Below are 19,999 nucleotides of genomic sequence, written 5' to 3' on the forward strand. Positions count from 1 at the left end.
AGATTGAGGAAGTAACCCTAATGATAGAATCTCAACTACCAATTTTTATGTCTTTTTAAGAGATTCCTTAATTGTCTGAAGATGCAAGAAGCAACAAAAAATCTTGTTATCTTTTACTGAATCTGAATACCGAGCTATGACAACGACAACAATGAAATTAGTTTGGCTTCGCAGTCTTCTCAAAGACATGAGGGTTGATATTGCTGGAACTTCAAAGTTATGTTGTGACAACAAAAGTGACATATATATTGCAAGCAATCACACATTTCATGAGCGCACGAAACATATCGAGATAGACTGTCATTATGTTTAGGATGATTTTTTACGAGAAACAATTACTCTTCCATATGTTACTTCAAAATATCAGTTGACGAACTTCTTTACTAAAGCCCTTCATGCTCCTCGCTTCAAGTTTCTTCTTGACAAACTTTTCGTCATCTCCTCGTAATATTTAAGAGGGGTGTTAATATATATATATATAACACCTGATAAGGGTATTTCTCTCTTTTTCACATAATTATTTAAGAAAATAACTATTTTTTAAATTTAGCTTTTCTAAATACATTTTTTTTGTTTTTGCAATAACCAAAAAAGGGCCCTACCATAAAATTGTTGAGGTCCCAACAGTCACAAATGTGATCGTATTTGTGACCATTAGGAGCCCCCAACAACTCGACGAGACCCTCCTTTTTGGCTCTTCTTTTGAGGCCATGTAGCCTTCTCATTTCTTTTTGTATAAATAGGGGTGAACCCCTTTTTCTTCATGCTTGAGAGCTCCCTCTCTCTCAATAAAGAGGCTTTTATATTTTTGCCTTTCTCAAAGACTTGTTTATGTATTGTCCCATAGTGGACTTGGCTATGGTCGCTTTTGTTTGTCCATTGTAGGACATTTCAAGTGCTTATATCACTCTTTATATTTGCGCATATCTCATTACAGAGACGTGACTCAAAATCAAGCAAAAATCTGCTACAGCCGGTTCCAAAACATGCCCAGGCAAAATCACGAAGGCCAGGACAGAACCAACACAAATAGAGGTTGAGGGGAAGATCTTGTTATGCAGGGAACTGGAAACGTGAAGGGGCACTGTGTGGGCTCAAAGTAGTTCCATTACAACCACAACTATTACCAACCAACAAGATTCACTGATTATATAAAAGTAAACAACAGTAAACAAATAGGCCTTCAAAATCTAAGACATGTGATTATCCCAACAAAAATGCGCACTACTTAAAGATTAATACCTGCCTATCAAAATAAAATCCTCATCATCGAGAACCTGAACATCTCTTTCACCCACAAAATTCTCTCTACCAAGATCCCGGACGATATCGACAAACTCTAACCTTTTAGCCAGAGGAAGAGGTACGTAAGGAAGCCTGAACACAGGCCTGATCACACCCAGCTGTGCAAGGGCTGTATTTAGAGCAATTGGATTGGGCTCACAAAACAGCCACTTCATCAATGGTAAGAGCTTTATTTTGAGAGTTTCATTCTTCCCCTGGAACATGAGTTCATGCATCAAACCAGGTATCAAATTGCTCGTAACTGATATGACTCCAGTAGCACTAAAGTCCCACCTAGCATCATGGCACTCGTCATCGTTACCACTCCAAACAACCACACCCTTATCTGTGTACTGCTTAATGCGATCATTGCCCACACACTCCTTAATCCCCGCCATGTTTTCTCGTTTTGCAAGTGCATTTATCACATCAGGAGGGATATCTTGGCCAGTCCTTGAAGGTACATTATAAATAATGGCTGGCCCCATGGAAAGAACTCTTTCAAAATGAGAATGCAGGCCCTGCACAGATGTCTTTCCATAATAAGGGTTGATATGAAGAGCTGCATGCATTCCAACAGCAAAACCCTGTTCTGTAGCATGGACTGCTTCCCTTGTTGAGTTGCTACCAGTATTTCCAATCACTTTGATTGACCCACCAAAGCAATTGACAGTGTGGCCAATCAGCATAATGTGTTCATCCCAACTCATAAGATGCCCTTCACCTGTTGTGCCCCCAACTATAACGCCTTCAGCACCATTTGATACCTGCATGTGCATCAAAGAGTCATAAGCTTCCAAGTCAAACCTCCCATCGGGCAGATATGGTGTCTTGATGGCTGTGATCAATCTAAGCTTCGCTATATCATCCACACACGTCCTGCAAATGCACAACGTTCAGTCAGAAGCAGTACTGTGAGATTATGAACAGTTCAGTCTACGTGTAAGTAAAAATTGATCTTTCACATGGGGCTTGCCAAGGATGGGAAGCAGGAAATATATATGAAACTAGGCATGGAGAAGTACCAAATATCCTAAGTCACAGGGACTAGGCTAACTGGGTGACGCACCCGCTACGACGTGATACGGGTGTGCGTGCGGGTGCGGCACCCGGTGCAGTCAACGAGACCCTGGCTGCGGTCAACGCACACAGGGTCATTTGTGTACATTTTTTGAACAAAAAAAATGAGGGTCAAGGGAGGGGAGGTGCTCATCCCCGCCCAAAGACCCAAAGCCACCACGATGGCGGCTATGGTCCACCGACCTGAGAACAGGAGGGTCGAGCGAGAAGGAGAAGAAGACTCGGGGGAAGGGGGTTTACTTGAGAAGGCCGCGGAGGGCGCTGAAGTCGCCGGTGAACATGGTGGCCGCGGGAGGGGGTCGATTGTCGAAAAAACGTCATCAGAGAGAGGGAGAAACGAGCGGTGGGGCTCGTCGGGGTTCCGATGACTGAGGGAGCTCGAGAGGGAGGGAAACTGAGGGGGAGGGGAGGGTAACAGAGAGAGGGAGAGGGATGAGCACGAGGGGAGGCTATCGGTCGGCGCTCCGACAAGCCGTCGGCCGGAGGTCGAACGAGAGGAGAGACCAGGGCAGGCAGCGGAGGTGGGGAGGGTTTTCTCGAATGAGAAAACCCTAGCCCCTCTGTTGCTTTATAAAAGCACGGGGTGGGATATTCAGTTTGGGTCCAAACCCAACCCAATTTTTTTTAAAATCCTGGGTTTTTTTTAAATCCTATATATATAATTTTTTATATTTTTGCCGCACCCCCGCACCCAAGTTTTTTTAAAGTGCCACACCCCGCACTCGCACCCATGTGACATAGCAAATATCAAAATGATATGCATAATATATATATATATATAGAGAGAGTAGGTGGTAGCTGCCTACCACTTTTCTAGCCTATTGGGCTTTTAAAAGGGTTTTTCCATATTTTCCTTAAATTTGACCGTACAGATGTCTACACATGCTTGATTTTATAGGATATGACTTTTGGTTCGTCAGATTCTGATACACATGTTTTTATCAGATTTAAAAATCAACAGACTAAGATTTACATAAATATTCAAGGCTTAAAACATCTCCAACTAAGTGCCGCACCGGCATCGCACCCGATGCAGTCAACCTGACCCTGGGTGCAGTCAAGGCACCCAGGGTCATTTATGTCCAACTTTTGGACTTTATATATATATATATATATATATATATATATATATATATATATATATATATATATATATAATTTTTTATATTTTTGCCGCATCCCCGCACACAAGTTTTTTGAAAGTGCCGCACCCCCGCACCCATGTGACAGGATTTTTTATTGAAAAAACATAATCCAAGTATTGTTTCCCAGCAAATAGACCTTGCTGAACACATCTGAAGGGTCAGATTTGTGAAAAACAACCCGAAAACACGGTTCACGTGCAGTAGTAGGCTGGTGGTAGGCAGCTACCACTTTTTCTATAAATATAAATATTATTTGACATACAGAAAGAGAGAGTAATAGATAGCTCTTAAACCATCTTAAACAACTTGTAAGGGACAATGTTTTGTTGTTGTATTATTTATAGCTTAGTAAAAAACATGTATTAGATTAGGCAATTTTTGTGTTTAAATGTGTATTTAGAGCCATCGAGAATCAAAGGCTCATATTGCACCAAAACCAAGTGAAATAGAAATCAAGGTTTCTCGTCGAATCGATTTGATCCAAAGCATCAGTCTTAGCGAATAAGTGATGAACACATCTACAGGTTAAGATTAAGCCAAAAACATGTGTAACCATGTTTTTTAGAAGCGTTTAGAACAAAAACTGTTTAGGAGCTACTCTCTCCCTATATATATAACCCAGAGCATTCAACTTCCCAAACTGAAGTTTTAAAAGTCAAACGAGGTGTTGTAACTTCTAACCTTAATCCACAATTTTATCACAGCTTAGGCTTGTTTCTAGCAACCACAATAACAATAACAGTATATCAGATAATATTTATTTAGGCTTTTTTCCATAACCATCCCTGTCTTATGGGCCTATAAACAAATACATCTCTGCCTTTTCTACTTTTCTCAAAAAGATCCCTGCATTTTCAAAGATAAGACAGTTATGTCCTCCCATCAAGCTGGCACTGAAGCAACCATGAACAATTGTTGACCACGGTTAAGTGGTCATCAAAATAATCAAATTGCTCTTAAAACATGCAAAAAAAAAACCAATGCCATTTTTTATATAAAAATAACACTTAAGGGTAGAAATGTCATTCCATTGAAGGAAGACTGTTTCCATCAACTCAACCTATATTATTTTTTATCAAAATAACCCTTGAGGGTAGAAATGACATTCCACTGAAGGAAGACTGTTTCCATCAACTCATCTGATAGGATATAACTTGAAGGGTGCATTTTGGAATGGTTAATGAAAAGTCAGGGGCTTTGTTGAAAATGCAAAAAACTAGGGATAGATTTATTATCTATAGCTCCATAAGATAAGATAAGATAAGCATTATTATGAAAAAATCCCTATTAATTATGACCACCACAAGACCACAATAACAGCAACACCTGCCATAACATAAAAGAACAGAGCCCTTGAATATCAGGAGCCCAAGTGACTCAATAAGCATCATGAATAAGCAACATAGATTAACCTGTTTTTTACTTCAAGGCTCCGCATTGGAAGGTGCAAATCTGTAACAACTCCCCCTTTTGGAGACCTCCATCTTTTGTGTAATCTGAACAATTAGCAAACAGTTAATATATGCTTGGACGGTCATGAATGCCACTCCATACTAAATAAACTTATCTGTCCAGTATAAAGATTGTTTAGATTTTTCTTTTTTCTTGGGAGATGCTGCGGGGAATGTCTGTGGCTATCAATGAAGCAGCAACTAGAAACTGGAAGAAAAAACAGTGCAAGTACACACGCAAGAAGTAGATAGTAGGTGCTTAATGTTACGTGCTTAATAGGTTTTTCTGTTCTTCCGGTGTTTTTTTGCAGTTCCGACCCCATAAATGTGTTAAGCATGGTCGATTTATGAGGAATCCACACCTGGATCATGTGTTTTCGATGAAAAGAATGATATTAGGAGACTAAAAAATTTACAAAGATTTTGGACCGTTGATTTTTCGATCCTTATAAAAACCCACCCATGTGTCGAAATCATACATTTCAAGAGCTGATCCCTATAAAATAAAGTACATAGATCACATCTGTACGGTCAGAATTTAAAATTAAAACAAAAAAACCTGAAAATCCATTAAGAACGTATCATTAAGCATATTTTATTAAGCACCTACGCTCTACTCCACATGCAAGAAGTGCAGACAAGGAATAAAGTTATACATGCTGCAAGAACAGAACCAAGAGCTACTGTACTACTTTGGTTTGAACAGGCAATGAATTAATAAGGTCTAAAGCAGAACATTTAATGGTTGCAAAGTGGAGTATGCTTTCAATCCTCAACTTAAACCAAACAAGAAACATGTTTGGCCTAAGAAACAAGCGCTGTGAATCCCAAAAGTATAAATATAATGATGATACAGTTTTGAACTCACATAATTCTATGAACTTTCTTAATTTGTACTCCACAGCACAGGGCCGAGGCATTACGATTTAATGTGTAATAATACAAATTTAAAAGGTTTATTTGTTTACTCAGGTTAGGATGCTGCCAGTCATGTAAACTTAAAGGTTCAATGGCAAAGGGGCAGCAATCTAAATTCTAAAAAATTATAACTAAAATAAGGCTATCTATTGTTCTTTCCAGATTGTTATTTTGTGGGGATGGTTGCTAACCAATCTCGATTTGCAATCCATGAAATGATCTTCAGGGCAAAGATCTGAAATTTTATAACCACCCATTTAGCCAGCAGATCATCATAGCTGGAATTATTTCACAACTGTCGATTCCTTATGCTTTGCTAAGCCAGCATGCTTCAGAAGAAATCATTCATCATCTCATGGGGACAACAAGGATCACCAACTAATCTAAAATACCATGTAAGTAATCGACATGTCAAAAGTAATCCTCTAGCCTAATGCATAAAGACTCACCTGAGATAACAGTGATGAACACTTTGAAGAAAGCAATAAAATGCAGGTTGAGATTAAACTTATTCATATCTACAAGACACAACTCACCTTCAGTAAAACATGGACTAAGAATTTCCAGTTCATCCAATTGTTATGCCTTCGTAAGGTATTCTTTCAACAAAAGAAAATTTTTCTTTCTTAGGCATGCTATCCAATGGATTGTGGAAAAATGTCAGCTAGAGAAAGCTTCCTAGATTCTTCAAGTTAAGAGACTAATTCACTTCTCTCTACAGTTCAAACCACTAAAAAGTGTCAATGCTATGAAAAGCAGTGACAGTGAAGCAAGCTGTCAAGGTCCTCCATGAAGCAAGGAGATAACCATGAGTGTTAACAAGTATTTGAAAAAATAAGAAAAATAATATAATGGATACATAGAAACTGTACACCTTTTACAAGCACTTGGTGTAACTGATCATAAAAATAAAATGACAATTCACAAATAAAGAAGGCGGGATCTATTTAGATAAAAGACAACCCAGAAAAAGAGATGTCAAGTTGCAAAAACTTTGCATCAACAAACTCTAGCAGTAGGTGCTAACCTACCCATCATTTGACAAAAAATACACAATTAATATATGGAATTTCCACTTAGTGGACCTTCAAAATAACAACAATCCAGTTAGCAGCCTGGAGCCACCCTCATGATTTTCTTTGTGTTTGTATTTTCTGTTTGGGATGGCTTCTGATCTCTCTCATTAGGAACTTATGGATCTGAAGATCCAAGTGGGTGTATGGGGTATTAGGGATTATTGAGAAGGATACAAAGGTCTTTTAGGATCAATAAGGGCTGCATGAGAAATATTTGAATTGTAAAAGGGCAAGAAAGTCTTTTTATTTGGCTCAACGCCCTATCAGGGGCAAGGTGGTCATTCTACAGGCTCAACACCCCCTAGGGGCATTGCCATTCTTTGGCTGAGGAGACAATCCCTCTAAAATTGATTTCCAAGATGGAAACATCCAGGTGGCTTGGAGGCCTATATATACCTGTATACCAATGGTGTAAATGACATTATGAATTCTAAATTCAATAGTCTTTTTCAATTGTCAATTTAGTAGGATTGACTTCGTTTTTGAAAGAGATTGGCTCCCTTGGAATATTTTCAAAGGAGATTCCATCCTCTCCCCTACTTTCCAAAACTGTGTGACTCTCTCTCTCTCTCCCCTATCTCTCTCTCTCTCACGCTACCCTAGCCTATCTCTCTCTCTCTCTCTCTCTCTCTGATGCCTTTTCCAACCTGGGCTGCTACCACAAACATAACTGCATTCATGTAGAAATATCTCAGATTAACCACAATGTAGACAAAATTGTACTTGGAAGTGATGATAGAAACAAAAATAACTCCAACATTGCCTTCTTTATTCATTCATTGATGTATTCTTTCAACAAAAACTAAGAAAATAAGCAGCTAACTCATAAATCTACATTCAAGAGTTTTAATGATAAACTAACTACAGACCAGGGGCTCTACACACCTGGCTAGGTGGTGTTCAAGTTGAAGGATGTCACAAGTTCGATACCATGGGTGTATTGTCCTTTTGACAAAAGGCGAAAATGAGGGATGGGGAGACTTTCTTGGTGGGGCAAGGAAGCCGGATTTACATTACAGCCACAAAAATTGGGTGTGATGGGCTGGATGAGCCCATCCCCAAGTATCTTGCACTGGTCGTTTCCTTCATCATAAAAAAAACAACTATAGGCTAAATAGTTTTAACAAAAAAATCCATCTATTTTAAGCATTATGATGATTATGGAATAAGTCAGCTCAACCTGCAAAAATAAATTTAATCAATTCTACAAACATGTTATCCACTTATATGCACATGGATCCACATCACGAAAAAGTAGAAAATATCACCAAATGAGTCATACAAAATACACACACAACCAGTCACATAGAAGTGCACAACAAAATGGTCTTAGAAGAAGATAATTTCTCATTTCCAGAATCAATTAGTTTCCCTTGATAGACCAAATAGTTTCATGTTATATTCAAAAAATTGCTTTTTAACCAACTCTGTGTGACCTGCATAAAACAGAATATAAAGTAACAAATACATACTTATAATGAACAGCATTGACCTGAGGAGTCAATACATTTAGATGATCGATGAAAAAAAGTGCCTGAGTTCCTTCTTTTTATATCTTCTTCCTCTATATCAACTGTATTGGTTTTCATGTGTGTGTAATAGGCCAATAAAATTAGATGGGTCCCATAGAAAGCAGCCTATCATTACTTCTTCTAATATTGTATGCCTCTACAAGGCTGCTTTAGTGGTTACAATATGTGTGCCAGTGAATGCAGACAACACACAAGGTAAAAAACATGATTCAGTTCCCAAATAATAAAGCAATAACAGATGGATAACTACACCACAGGAACTTACCGAACAGTTTTAGAATATGCAGTAATTGCCCCTGCAACTGCTGTTGAAAAATCAATGGCACCACAAAAAGATGCAGCAGCATGAAGAGCATTTGGATGTCGGTTTCCATGGCATGCATGAATCAAATGAGTATTGGCACAAATATCAGACATCATGATTTAAAAAACACCCGACTTTTTAAACAGCAAGCAGCAACCTGTAGATGGAGAATTCAGGATCAGGAATAATATTCGAAATCTACACACTGCACCTGATGCCAGCATCTGCATCTGATTTGAAATTTCTGAAAATGAACCAAGAAATCACAACATTCTGTTTACGAGTCATCAACCATTCATCAGTCTTGCTGCCTAGGATCTACATCAACTTCTCCATATTGACAATTCACTATGCAAAATACATCAATCAAGCAAAAATATCCCTTTAACCACATAGTCAATTACAATCGTGTTGTCACTGTTGAACTATGATCACCATAAAACCTACCCAAATCTATGGAAGTGTCACGTAATACAACTTATCATACCTTCAGCACATTTGCTATAACATAATACCTGCCTTAGTTATTAACAACCTAATGCTGGCAGATGGTTGTATGAATCTTTTAGTAAAAAAATCATCTATTTAACCAAATCGTTTGAAATATAGTCTAGAGTGGTTCATAAAATTCCATAAAAATCATTTGAATATAGCCTTAAGAGTTGCTCATAGAATTTCATAATGTAGTAACATCGTTTGAAAATTGAATTCTAGGCTTATCGGCTGCACAAGACTCACTGAAGCTTAGTAAATTGCATAAATGGGCAAAAAGTGCATGTATTGGATGCACTCTAGAGTACAGTACTCTCCAGACTAATCTCATAGCTGAAGCTTAGTAAATTGCATAAATGGGCAAAAAATGCATGTATTGGATGCACTCTAGAGTACAGCACTCTCCAGATGAATCTCATAGCTGTGAGCTTTATTTGGCCCATTTAACACCACAAATGTGTTCAGTGTGGTCTGCTTACTTGGAAATACTCTTTGGATTGGGTGGTTTCAACGAAAAAATATGATTTTCTTAATATTGAAATTTTGAGGAATTGTAGACTGTTGAATTTTGTAGTCCTTAGAAAATCTGTTTATATAACATGTACATACGCTCTCTCATGCATGCATGGACGGACAATGCCATTTCATAAGCCCCCCTCTCATTCTATGGATAAATGGCACAGACATTGTACATTTTCGTGCCGTCTTTTCTTATATTTTGGAGTTGTGATGTATGTTTTTTATCCTTGTCTCGCCGGAGTTACGGATTCCGGTGAGTCCTCCGCTGTCATCTCTCATATGAACTCCAATTTCGCCGCCCTAACCACGCCGGACGTCCTTCGGAGCATCCTTGAGGGCCTTCCCCTTGCCGACCTCGCGCGGGCTGCCTGCGTCTGCCGACTCTGGCGCTGTATTTCCTCTGATCGCGAGATCCTGACCCAATCATTCCGATCCCCCTGGAAGCTGAAGGAGATCATCGAGAGCCCATCCTCCGACGCCTTCTGCAGGACAATCGGCTACGCCGCTTCGCAGTCTCGCACCACCTCCAGCACAGCAACACCATCACCAGTCTCGCCGTGAAATATCGGGTTCAGGTCAGATCGGGACTCCCGTTCTTATCTTTTGCTTTGATTTGTTTGCTTTCTGCGAATTGTGATTTTGTTTCGAACATTTTGCATGTTTTTAGTTTTTTAGTTTAGGAATCCTGGGTTTTAGGTTGGGATTTTCGTTTTTCGGATTTTCAGTTGTATGCTAGGCTTTACTGTGGGGCTTTCTTTTGAATTGGAACTATTGGGATCGTAGTAATTTGTCTTGCAGCTATCCAGATTTATTGTATGTTGGTCGGAGGATGGTTCTTATAATAGAATTTAAGCTCAATTTTATTGCTTGAAAGCAAATATTCATTTTAAAAATCCCCCTTTATGGTTTGTAACAAACAATCCGTGATTGATCTCAGTTCATAATCTGTAGCTACTGTTTCTTTTGATGCATATTTTGTTAATTTGAAATACGGCGGGTTCAATCCATGTTTCAATGTTCGGTAGTTTTTACTTCTTTTCGTTCTAGCATCTCGTTAAAATAGTTAGTGAGGCACTGATGAAGATCCTGTTCCGGTTTCAACTAGTTGCTTCTTTCTTAAGTTGCGTAGTTTCATTCCCCGATTCCTCTTTTTAGAGTTAAGAGGCGACTCTCAGGAACTATGTTACCTGATCACCCTCCATCTTATGGACAAGCCTGTCAGTTGTGAGGCTTAAGGCTTGATGGAGGGCAATCAGGTGTATCCTGATAGAAATTGTTGTTGCAGTAGAAACGACATTAATGCAATTTTGATAATTGCACCAATTTGCGACAACTTAGGAATATAATGTGCAACAATCTCATAAAAAAAATACTCTTCATCAACCATTTAAAATCAATGAATGATACAAATTAATTACAGGAAAGTAGTATTTATTTTATACTGTCGTTTATTAGTAGTTCTTATTTAAAATTCTCATTATTTTATTAATATTATATATTTTATTATTTTGATCATGAAGCCCGCCTAGCTTCATAACAGGCTCAACCCCTCGCTTAGCCTCATCGCACTTAACAATCTTGTTATGAACAGTTCAGTCTACGTGTAAGTAAAAATTGATCTTTCACATGGGGCTTGCCAAGTATGGGAAGCAGGAACTATATATGAAACTAGGCATGGAGAAGTACCAAATATCCTAAGTCACAGGGACTACGCTAACTGGGTGCTGCACCCGCGTCGACGCGACACGTGTGTGCGTGCGGGTGCGTCACCCGGTGCAGTCAACGAGACCCTGGGTGCGGTCAACGCACCCAGGGTCATTTGTGTACATTTTTTGAACAAAAAAAATGAGGGTCGAGGGAGGGGAGGTGCTCAGCACCACCCTCCCTGGCAGACCCAGAGCCACCACGATGGTGGCTCTGGTCCACCGACCTGAGAACAGGAGGATCGAGCGAGAAGGAGAAGAAGACTCGGGGGAAGGGGGTTTACCTGAGAAGGCCGCGGAGGGCGGCGAAGTCGCCGGTGAAAAGGGTGGCCGCGGGAGGGGGTCGATTGTCGAAAAAACGTCGTGAGAGAGGGAGAAACGAGCGGTGGGGCTCGTCGGGGTTCCGGTGACTGAGGGAGCTCGAGAGGGAGGGAAACTGAGGGGGAGAGGAAGGTAACAGAGAGAGGGAGAGGGATGAGCACGGGGGGAGGCTATCGGTCGGCGCACCGACGAGCCGTCGGCCGGAGGTCGGACGAGAGGAGAGACCAGGGCAGGCAGCGGAGGTGGGGAGGGTTTAAAACCCTAACCCCTCTGTTGCATTATAAAAGCATGGAGTGGGATATCCAGTTTGGGTCTGGGTCGGGTCCAAACCCGACCCAATTTTTTTAAAATCCTGGGTTTTTTTTAAATCCTATATATATAATTTTGTCTATTTTTGCCGCACCCCGCACTCGCACCCATGTGACATAGCAAATATCAAAACGATATTCATAATATAAATATAGAGAGAGTAGGTGGTAGCTGCCTACCACTTTTCAGCCTATTGGGTTTTTAAAAGGGTTTTTCCGTATTTTTCTTAAATTTGACCGTACAGATGTTTACACATGCTTGATTTTATAGGATTTCACTCTTGGTTTGTCTGATACATACACATGTTTTTATAACATTTAAAAATCAACAGACTAAGATTTACATAAATATTAAGGCTTAAAACATCTCCAACTAGGTGTCGCACCGGCGTCGCACCCGCACTCGATGCGGTCAACCTGACCCTGTGTGCAGTCAAGGCACCCAGGATCATTTATGTTCAACTTTTGGACTATATATATAATTTTTTATATTTTTGCGGCATCCCCGCACACAAGTTTTTTGAAAGTGCCGCACCCCTGCACCCGCACCCGCACCCATGTGACATAGGATTTTTTATTGAAAAAACATGATCCAAGTATTGTTTCCTAGCAAATCGACCTTGCTGAACACATCTGAAGGGTCAGATTTGTGAAAAACAACCCGAAAACACGATTTACTTGCAGTATTAGGTTGGTGGTAGGCAGCTACCACTTTTTCTATAAATATAAATATTATTTGACATACAGAAAGAGAGAGTAATAGATAGCTCTTAAACCATCTTAAACAACTTGTAAGGGACAATGTTTTGTTGTTGTATTATTTATAGATTAGTAAAAAACATGTATTAGATTAGGCAATTTTTGTGTTTAAATGTGTATTTCGAGTCATCGAGAATCAAAGGCTCATATTGCACCAAAACCTAGTGAAATAGAAATCAAGGTTTCTCGATTCGATCCAAAGCATTGGTCTTAGTGAATAAGTGATGAACACATCCAATAAGTGATGAACACATCTACAGGTTAAGATTAAGCCAAAAACATGTGTAAAGTGTTTAGAACATAAACTGTTTAGGAGCTACTCTCTCCCTCTATATATATATATATATATATATATATATATATATATATATATATAACCCAGAGCATTCAACTTCCCAAACTGAAGTTTTAAAAGTCAAACGAGGTGTTGTAACTTGTAACCTTAATCCACAAATTTATCACAGCTTAGGCTTGTTTCTAGCAACCACAATAACAATAACAGTATATCAGATAATATTTATTTAGGCTTTTTTCCATAACCATCCCTGTCTTATGGGCCTATAAACAAATACATCTCTGCCTTTTCTACTTTTCTCAAAAAGATCCCTGCATTTTCAAAGATAAGACAGTTATGTCCTCCCATCAAGCTGGCACTGAAGCAACCATGAACAATTGTTGACCACGGTTAAGTGGTCATCAAAATAATCAAATTGCTCTTAAAACATGCAAAAAAAAAAACCAATGCCATTTTTTATATAAAAATAACACTTAAGGGTAGAAATGTCATTCCATTGAAGGAAGACTGTTTCCATCAACTCAACCTATATTATTTTTTATCAAAATAACCCTTGAGGGTAGAAATGACATTCCACTGAAGGAAGACTGTTTCCATCAACTCATCTGATAGGATATAACTTGAAGGGTGCATTTTGGAATGGTTAATGAAAAGTCAGGGGCTTTGTTGAAAATGCAAAAAACTAGGGATAGATTTATTATCTATAGCTCCATAAGATAAGATAAGATAAGCATTATTATGAAAAAATCCCTATTAATTATGACCACCACAAGACCACAATAACAGCAACACCTGCCATAACATAAAAGAACAGAGCCCTTGAATATCAGGAGCCCAAGTGACTCAATAAGCATCATGAATAAGCAACATAGATTAACCTGTTTTTTACTTCAAGGCTCCGCATTGGAAGGTGCAAATCTGTAACAACTCCCCCTTTTGGAGACCTCCATCTTTTGTGTAATCTGAACAATTAGCAAACAGTTAATATATGCTTGGACGGTCATGAATGCCACTCCATACTAAATAAACTTATCTGTCCAGTATAAAGATTGTTTAGATTTTTCTTTTTTCTTGGGAGATGCTGCGGGGAATGTCTGTGGCTATCAATGAAGCAGCAACTAGAAACTGGAAGAAAAAACAGTGCAAGTACACACGCAAGAAGTAGATAGTAGGTGCTTAATGTTACGTGCTTAATAGGTTTTTCTGTTCTTCCGGTGTTTTTTTGCAGTTCCGACCCCATAAATGTGTTGGGCATGGTCGCTTTATGAGGAATCCACACCTGGATCATGTGTTTTCGATGAAAAGAATGATATTAGGAGACTAAAAAATTTACAAAGATTTTGGACCGTTGATTTTTCGATCCTTATAAAAACCCACCCATGTGTCGAAATCATACATTTCAAGAGCTGATCCCTATAAAATAAAGTACATAGATCACATCTGTACGGTCAGAATTTAAAATTAAAACAAAAAAAACCTGAAAAATCCATTAAGAACGTATCATTAAGCATATTTTATTAAGCACCTACGCTCTACTCCACATGCAAGAAGTGCAGACAAGGAATAAAGTTATACATGCTGCAAGAACAGAACCAAGAGCTAGTGTAATACTTTGGTTTGAACAGGCAATGAATTAATAAGGTCTAAAGCAGAACATTTAATGGTTGCAAAGTGGAGTATGCTTTCAATCCTCAACTTAAACCAAACAAGAAACCTGTTTGGCCTAAGAAAACAAGCGCTGTGAATCCCAAAAGTATAAATATAATGATGATACAGTTTTGAACTCACATAATTCTATGAACTTTCTTAATTTGTACTCCACAGCACAGGGCCGAGGCATTACGATTTAATGTGTAGTAATACAAATTTAAAAGGTTTATTTGTTTACTCAGGTTAGGATGCTGCCAGTCATGTAAACTTAAAGGTTCAATGGCAAAGGGGCAGCAATCTAAATTCTAAAAAATTATAACTAAAATAAGGCTATCTATTGTTCTTTCCAGATTGTTATTTTGTGGGGATGGTTGCTAACCAATCTCGATTTGCAATCCATGAAATGATCTTCAGGGCAAAGATCTGAAAATTTATAACCACCCATTTAGCCAGCAGATCATCATAGCTGGAATTATTTCACCACTGTCGATTCCTTATGCTTTGCTAAGCCAGCATGCTTCAGAAGAAATCATTCATCATCTCATGGGGACAACAAGGATCACCAACTAATCTAAAATACCATGCAAGTAATCGACATGTCAAAAGTAATCCTCTAGCCTAATGCATAAAGACTCACCTGAGATAACAGTGATGAACACTTTGAAGAAAGCAATAAAATGCAGGTTGAGATTAAACTTATTCATATCTACAAGACACAACTCACCTTCAGTAAAACATGGACTAATAATTTCCAGTTCATCCAATTGTTATGTCTTCTTAAGGTATGCTTTCAACAAAAGAATTTTTTTCTTTCTTAGGCATGCTATCCAATGGATTGTGGAAAAATGTCAGCTAGAGAAAGCTTCCTAGATTCTTCAAGTTAAGAGACTAATTCACTTCTCTCTACAGTTCAAACCACTAAAAAGTGTCAATGCTATGAAAAGCAGTGACAGTGAAGCAAGCTGTCAAGGTCCTCCATGAAGCAAGGAGATAACCATGGGTGTTAACAAGTATTTGAAAAAATAAGAAAAATAATATAATGGATACATAGAAACTGTACACCTCTTACAAGCACTTGGTGTAACTGATCATAAAAATAAAATGACAATTCACAAGTAAAGAAGGCAGGATCTATTTAGATAAAAGACAACCCAGAAAAAGAGATGTCAAGTTGCAAAAACTTTGCATTAACAAACTCTAGCAGTAGGTGCTAACCTACCCATCATTTGACAAAAAATACACAATTAATATATGGAATTTCCACTTAGTGGACCTTCAAAATAACAACAATCCAGTTAGCAGCCTGGAGCCACCCTCTTGGTTTTCTTTGTGTTTGTATTTTCTGTTTGGGATGGGTTTTGATCTCTCTATTAGGAACGTATGGATCTGATGATCCAAGTGGGTGTATGGGGTATTAGGGATTATTGAGAGGGATACAAAGGTCTTTTAGGATCAATAAGGGCTGCATGAGAAATATTTGAATTGTTAAAAGGCAAGAAAGTCTTTTTATTTGGCTCAATGCCCTATCAGGGGTAAGGTGGTCATTCTACATGCTCAACACCCCCTAAGGGCATTGCCATTCTTTGGCTGAGGAGACAATCCCTCTAAAATTGATTTCCAAGATGGAAACATCCAGGTGGCTTGGAGGTCTATATATACCAACAAAAACAACCACGCTTCATCCCATTGGGTCTTCCACATGAATCCTTTTCCTCCCATCATTTCTATCCAATGCCATGTCCTCGTTGAGGTTCAAAGCATTCATATCCTTTCCTATCATCTTCATCCAAGTCTTTCTAGGCCTACTCGGACCTCTTTTAACTAATATATTTTCCCATTTCTCCAACCTTCTAACTGGAGCATCATTAGGCCTTCGCCGAATATGTCCAAACCACATATTCCAATGGTGTAAATGACATTATGAATTCTAAATTCAATAGTCTTTTTCAATTGTCAATTTAGTAGGATTGACTTCGTTTTTGAAAGAGATTGGCTCCCTTGAAATATTTTCAAAGGAGATTCCATCCTCTACCCTACTTTCCAAAACTGTGTGACTCTCTCTCTCTCTCAACCTCTATCTCACGCTACCCTAGCCTCTCTCTCTCTCTCTCTCTCTCTCTCTCTACAACCTGGGCTGCTACCACAAACATAACTGCATTCATGTAGAAATATCTCAGATTAACCACAATGTAGACAAAATTGTACTTGGAAGTGATGATAGAAACAAAAATGACTCCAACATTGCCTTCTTTATTCATTCATTGATATATTCTTTCAACAAAAACTAAGAAAATAAGCAGCTAACTCATAAATCTAGGTTCTGTCCTAATGACTTTGAGCCATGGATGTGGTTGGACCCGTCAAACATACTTGGACCATGATATGTGAAATAAATCAGCACTACTCAGATGAAACAAAATACTTAGATCGGGGTGTATCTAATCAACTGGATCACACCAAAGGTTGGACCCATAATCACCGGGCCACCTAATTGAACCAGGTCAAGCTTCACGGGATCGAATAATACGTGGATCAGATCGACACAGACATGATTGCACTGGGAATGTTCAGATTGGTCGTGCTTATCAAGTTGCCCAAGTTGGATTGGATTGGGTCAGATTCTAATAGTCCTGATTGGATCCAATAAAAATATATTGGATCCGGTTGAACCTGAATGGATTTGAATAGATCAAGTTGAATTAGTTTTGGTCCAGACAACACAGATTGGACTCGGTTAGACCTGTTGGACTGGCTTGGGCAGAGTGGATCATTTGAACAAAACCACATCTGCACCTGGGAAGTTGCAGTAAGGATTTTTGTTACATGGGCCTATCGACAGTTCGGGCATGACCCGAGTCCGACTTGAATGGGATTGTATGGATCCTGGGTTGGCACACTGATGAAATAGGTGTGCTAGGTAGTTCGGTGTAAGAACCAATGGGTAGGGTTTTACATAGGACTGTCAGACTTGTGCCCTATGACACACAAACAGGCCGATTTTGGTTCTGTGGGGATCAGGATCATGGACCAGCATGATCACATGATACTTGAACAGCCCTGACACGTACAGAAAATATAATAATAGATTCTCCAGTAATTCTGAATTTTTATATATTAAAATATGAAAAATATTTTTAATCAATAAAATACCAAAGAATGTATTTTCATATTATATTATGAAAGAACACTTGTGATCTCGTGTCAAACTCGTATCCTGCCACGATACATGCCCGTACCTTTGTGACATTTATTGAGTCCCACACGATTGGATATTGGATCCTCTAAAACCCGGGATCAAGCATAATGAAATAGGTCCAAGATCATACCACAGGACCCGAGTAGTATTTGGACTCCATCCAGTTTATAAATTTAAAACCAGAACCAGATGCAGGCCGGGTTTATATAAATTTGAGTCTGTGCAAAAAAAAAATGTTTTACATTCAAGCCATGTGTTATGATAATGTAATTATAAATTTATTTGGGCATTTTGTATTTTTTTTTCTCTTTTAACATAAATGTTACTTAAATGGCACCTCTGTAAATTTGAAAAAAGCTAATAATTAGTATTTATCGGAATAGAATGTAGCCCTTGGAAGCTTAAGGCAACCGACGACGATCTGCACTGTTTCACCATCACTCCGACCACCACAGCCGGTGGCCTGGACAACTCTCACAAATTTTTGCTAATTTTCAGTCTCTCTTGTCACCTATAATTTGGTAACTCTCTCTCTCTCTCTCAAAATGAAGAAACATGAAATCCCCTCTTTACTAAATTATCTCCACAATTTTTGATAATTTTTTTAAGAAATAGAAATGCAATTTATGTTAGAATTTTTGTTAGAATTTCAATTTGGTTATGGATAATTGCAATTCTAATATTTGGATACTTACAATTTCAGTATTTGGATCCTGAAATTGTCCTTAGATGTAGTAATTAGGACCCATAGGGTGGGACGCCCATTTGATATGGGTTTTTTTGGAATGAGAATCCAAGATACGAAGGACTCAGGCCAAAAGTCCACCTCAAGGTAGGACTTTCCCACGGTACTTTCCTTTTTTTCTCCTACTTAGCTTAGTCAATTAACTATCGAGGTGGTATCAATGTGGTAAGTAGGGTCCTCTACCAAGCTGAAGGCTCAGGTTTGAATCCCTCTGCTACATGGAGCTTAAGCGATATTTGGTAAGGGTCTGCCTAACCCTAGCTTTTCTTTCAAAAAAAAAAAGTTTAGTCAATTAACTAAATTATTTTCTTAATTAATTAAGAGACCTAATTAGCTAAGATTGCTTAATTGTTTTCTAAATTTATTTGGACTTTTAATTAGGATTGTAGATGGTTTATTAATCTAAATGAAATCTCAATTGGCTAAGATTTACATTGGGGTTTCCTTTTTGAATTAAGGGTCGCATGAGGAAATGCCATTTAAGGAGGCTTTCCTTCCTTCTCTCCCGCACACCCCCTATCTCTCTTTCTTTTTCTCTCTCTTCATCTTTTTTTCTTCTTCTTTCTCCCTCACACCCTTTTCTAGAATAGAAGAACCCCAAGGACTCCTACGGTGGGTGCATCTCCATTGAGTGTGCAATTGTGGTGGAATGAGCCGTTTGGTGAAGACGAACTAAGGAAAGAGTTTTTTGTAAGGTCCAACAATTTTGTGATAGGTTCACCATAACATTGTATGTCTGTATGATACTAGGATACATGAGCATATCGTGGGATGATCCCCAAATTATGTAACAATATATATATCAGCCTATATTTACGTAAGAACTAATATTGTGTTGTGCATGGAGATTTTAAAATCATGAGTCTTTTGTATAAAAGATTTTATACGTAATATAGCGAAAATATGTTCTCTCATGAAAAAATGGTTGATTTTGTGTTATATTCATGTTATGTGATGATTTTCTATATTTATAGCATGATCAGATATTCTTATGCATGAATATGATGTATTCTTAATGGATTTAGAAATTAATGGATGGTTTTCTTGAAATTCTTATCTGAAATCATAAAATTCTTGGTTGATTCTTGAAAAATTATATTTTGTTTTGTGTATTTTGATCCAACTAGTCAAAATGATAAATTCATTTCTCCCAAACCGTAAACCTATAAATTCTAAAATTTGTGAGGATGTTCCATACATATGAAAGTAATCCTAGATCAA

General features: G+C 38.3%; 1 protein-coding gene across 1 annotated transcript; it reads right to left on the reverse strand.

Annotated features, from left to right (window-relative positions):
• Positions 1-1,089: 1,089 nt before the first annotated feature.
• Positions 1,090-12,069, reverse strand: LOC149818969 (4-hydroxy-tetrahydrodipicolinate synthase, chloroplastic-like). Its single transcript, XM_089984103.1, has 4 exons — positions 11,789-12,069; positions 8,752-8,947; positions 4,922-5,005; positions 1,090-2,163 (listed from the first exon to the last, which is right to left on the reverse strand). Exons 2-4 carry the CDS (start codon positions 8,904-8,906, stop codon positions 1,236-1,238), a joined length of 1,167 nt encoding a protein of 388 aa, XP_089840229.1. The 5' UTR covers positions 8,907-8,947; positions 11,789-12,069; the 3' UTR covers positions 1,090-1,235.
• Between the last annotated feature and the right edge of the window lie 7,930 nt (positions 12,070-19,999).

This window comes from Nuphar pumila, chromosome 13 (assembly GCF_984573655.1).
Source record: "Nuphar pumila chromosome 13, dmNupPumi1.hap1.1, whole genome shotgun sequence".
NCBI classification, from domain to species: domain Eukaryota; kingdom Viridiplantae; phylum Streptophyta; class Magnoliopsida; order Nymphaeales; family Nymphaeaceae; genus Nuphar; species Nuphar pumila.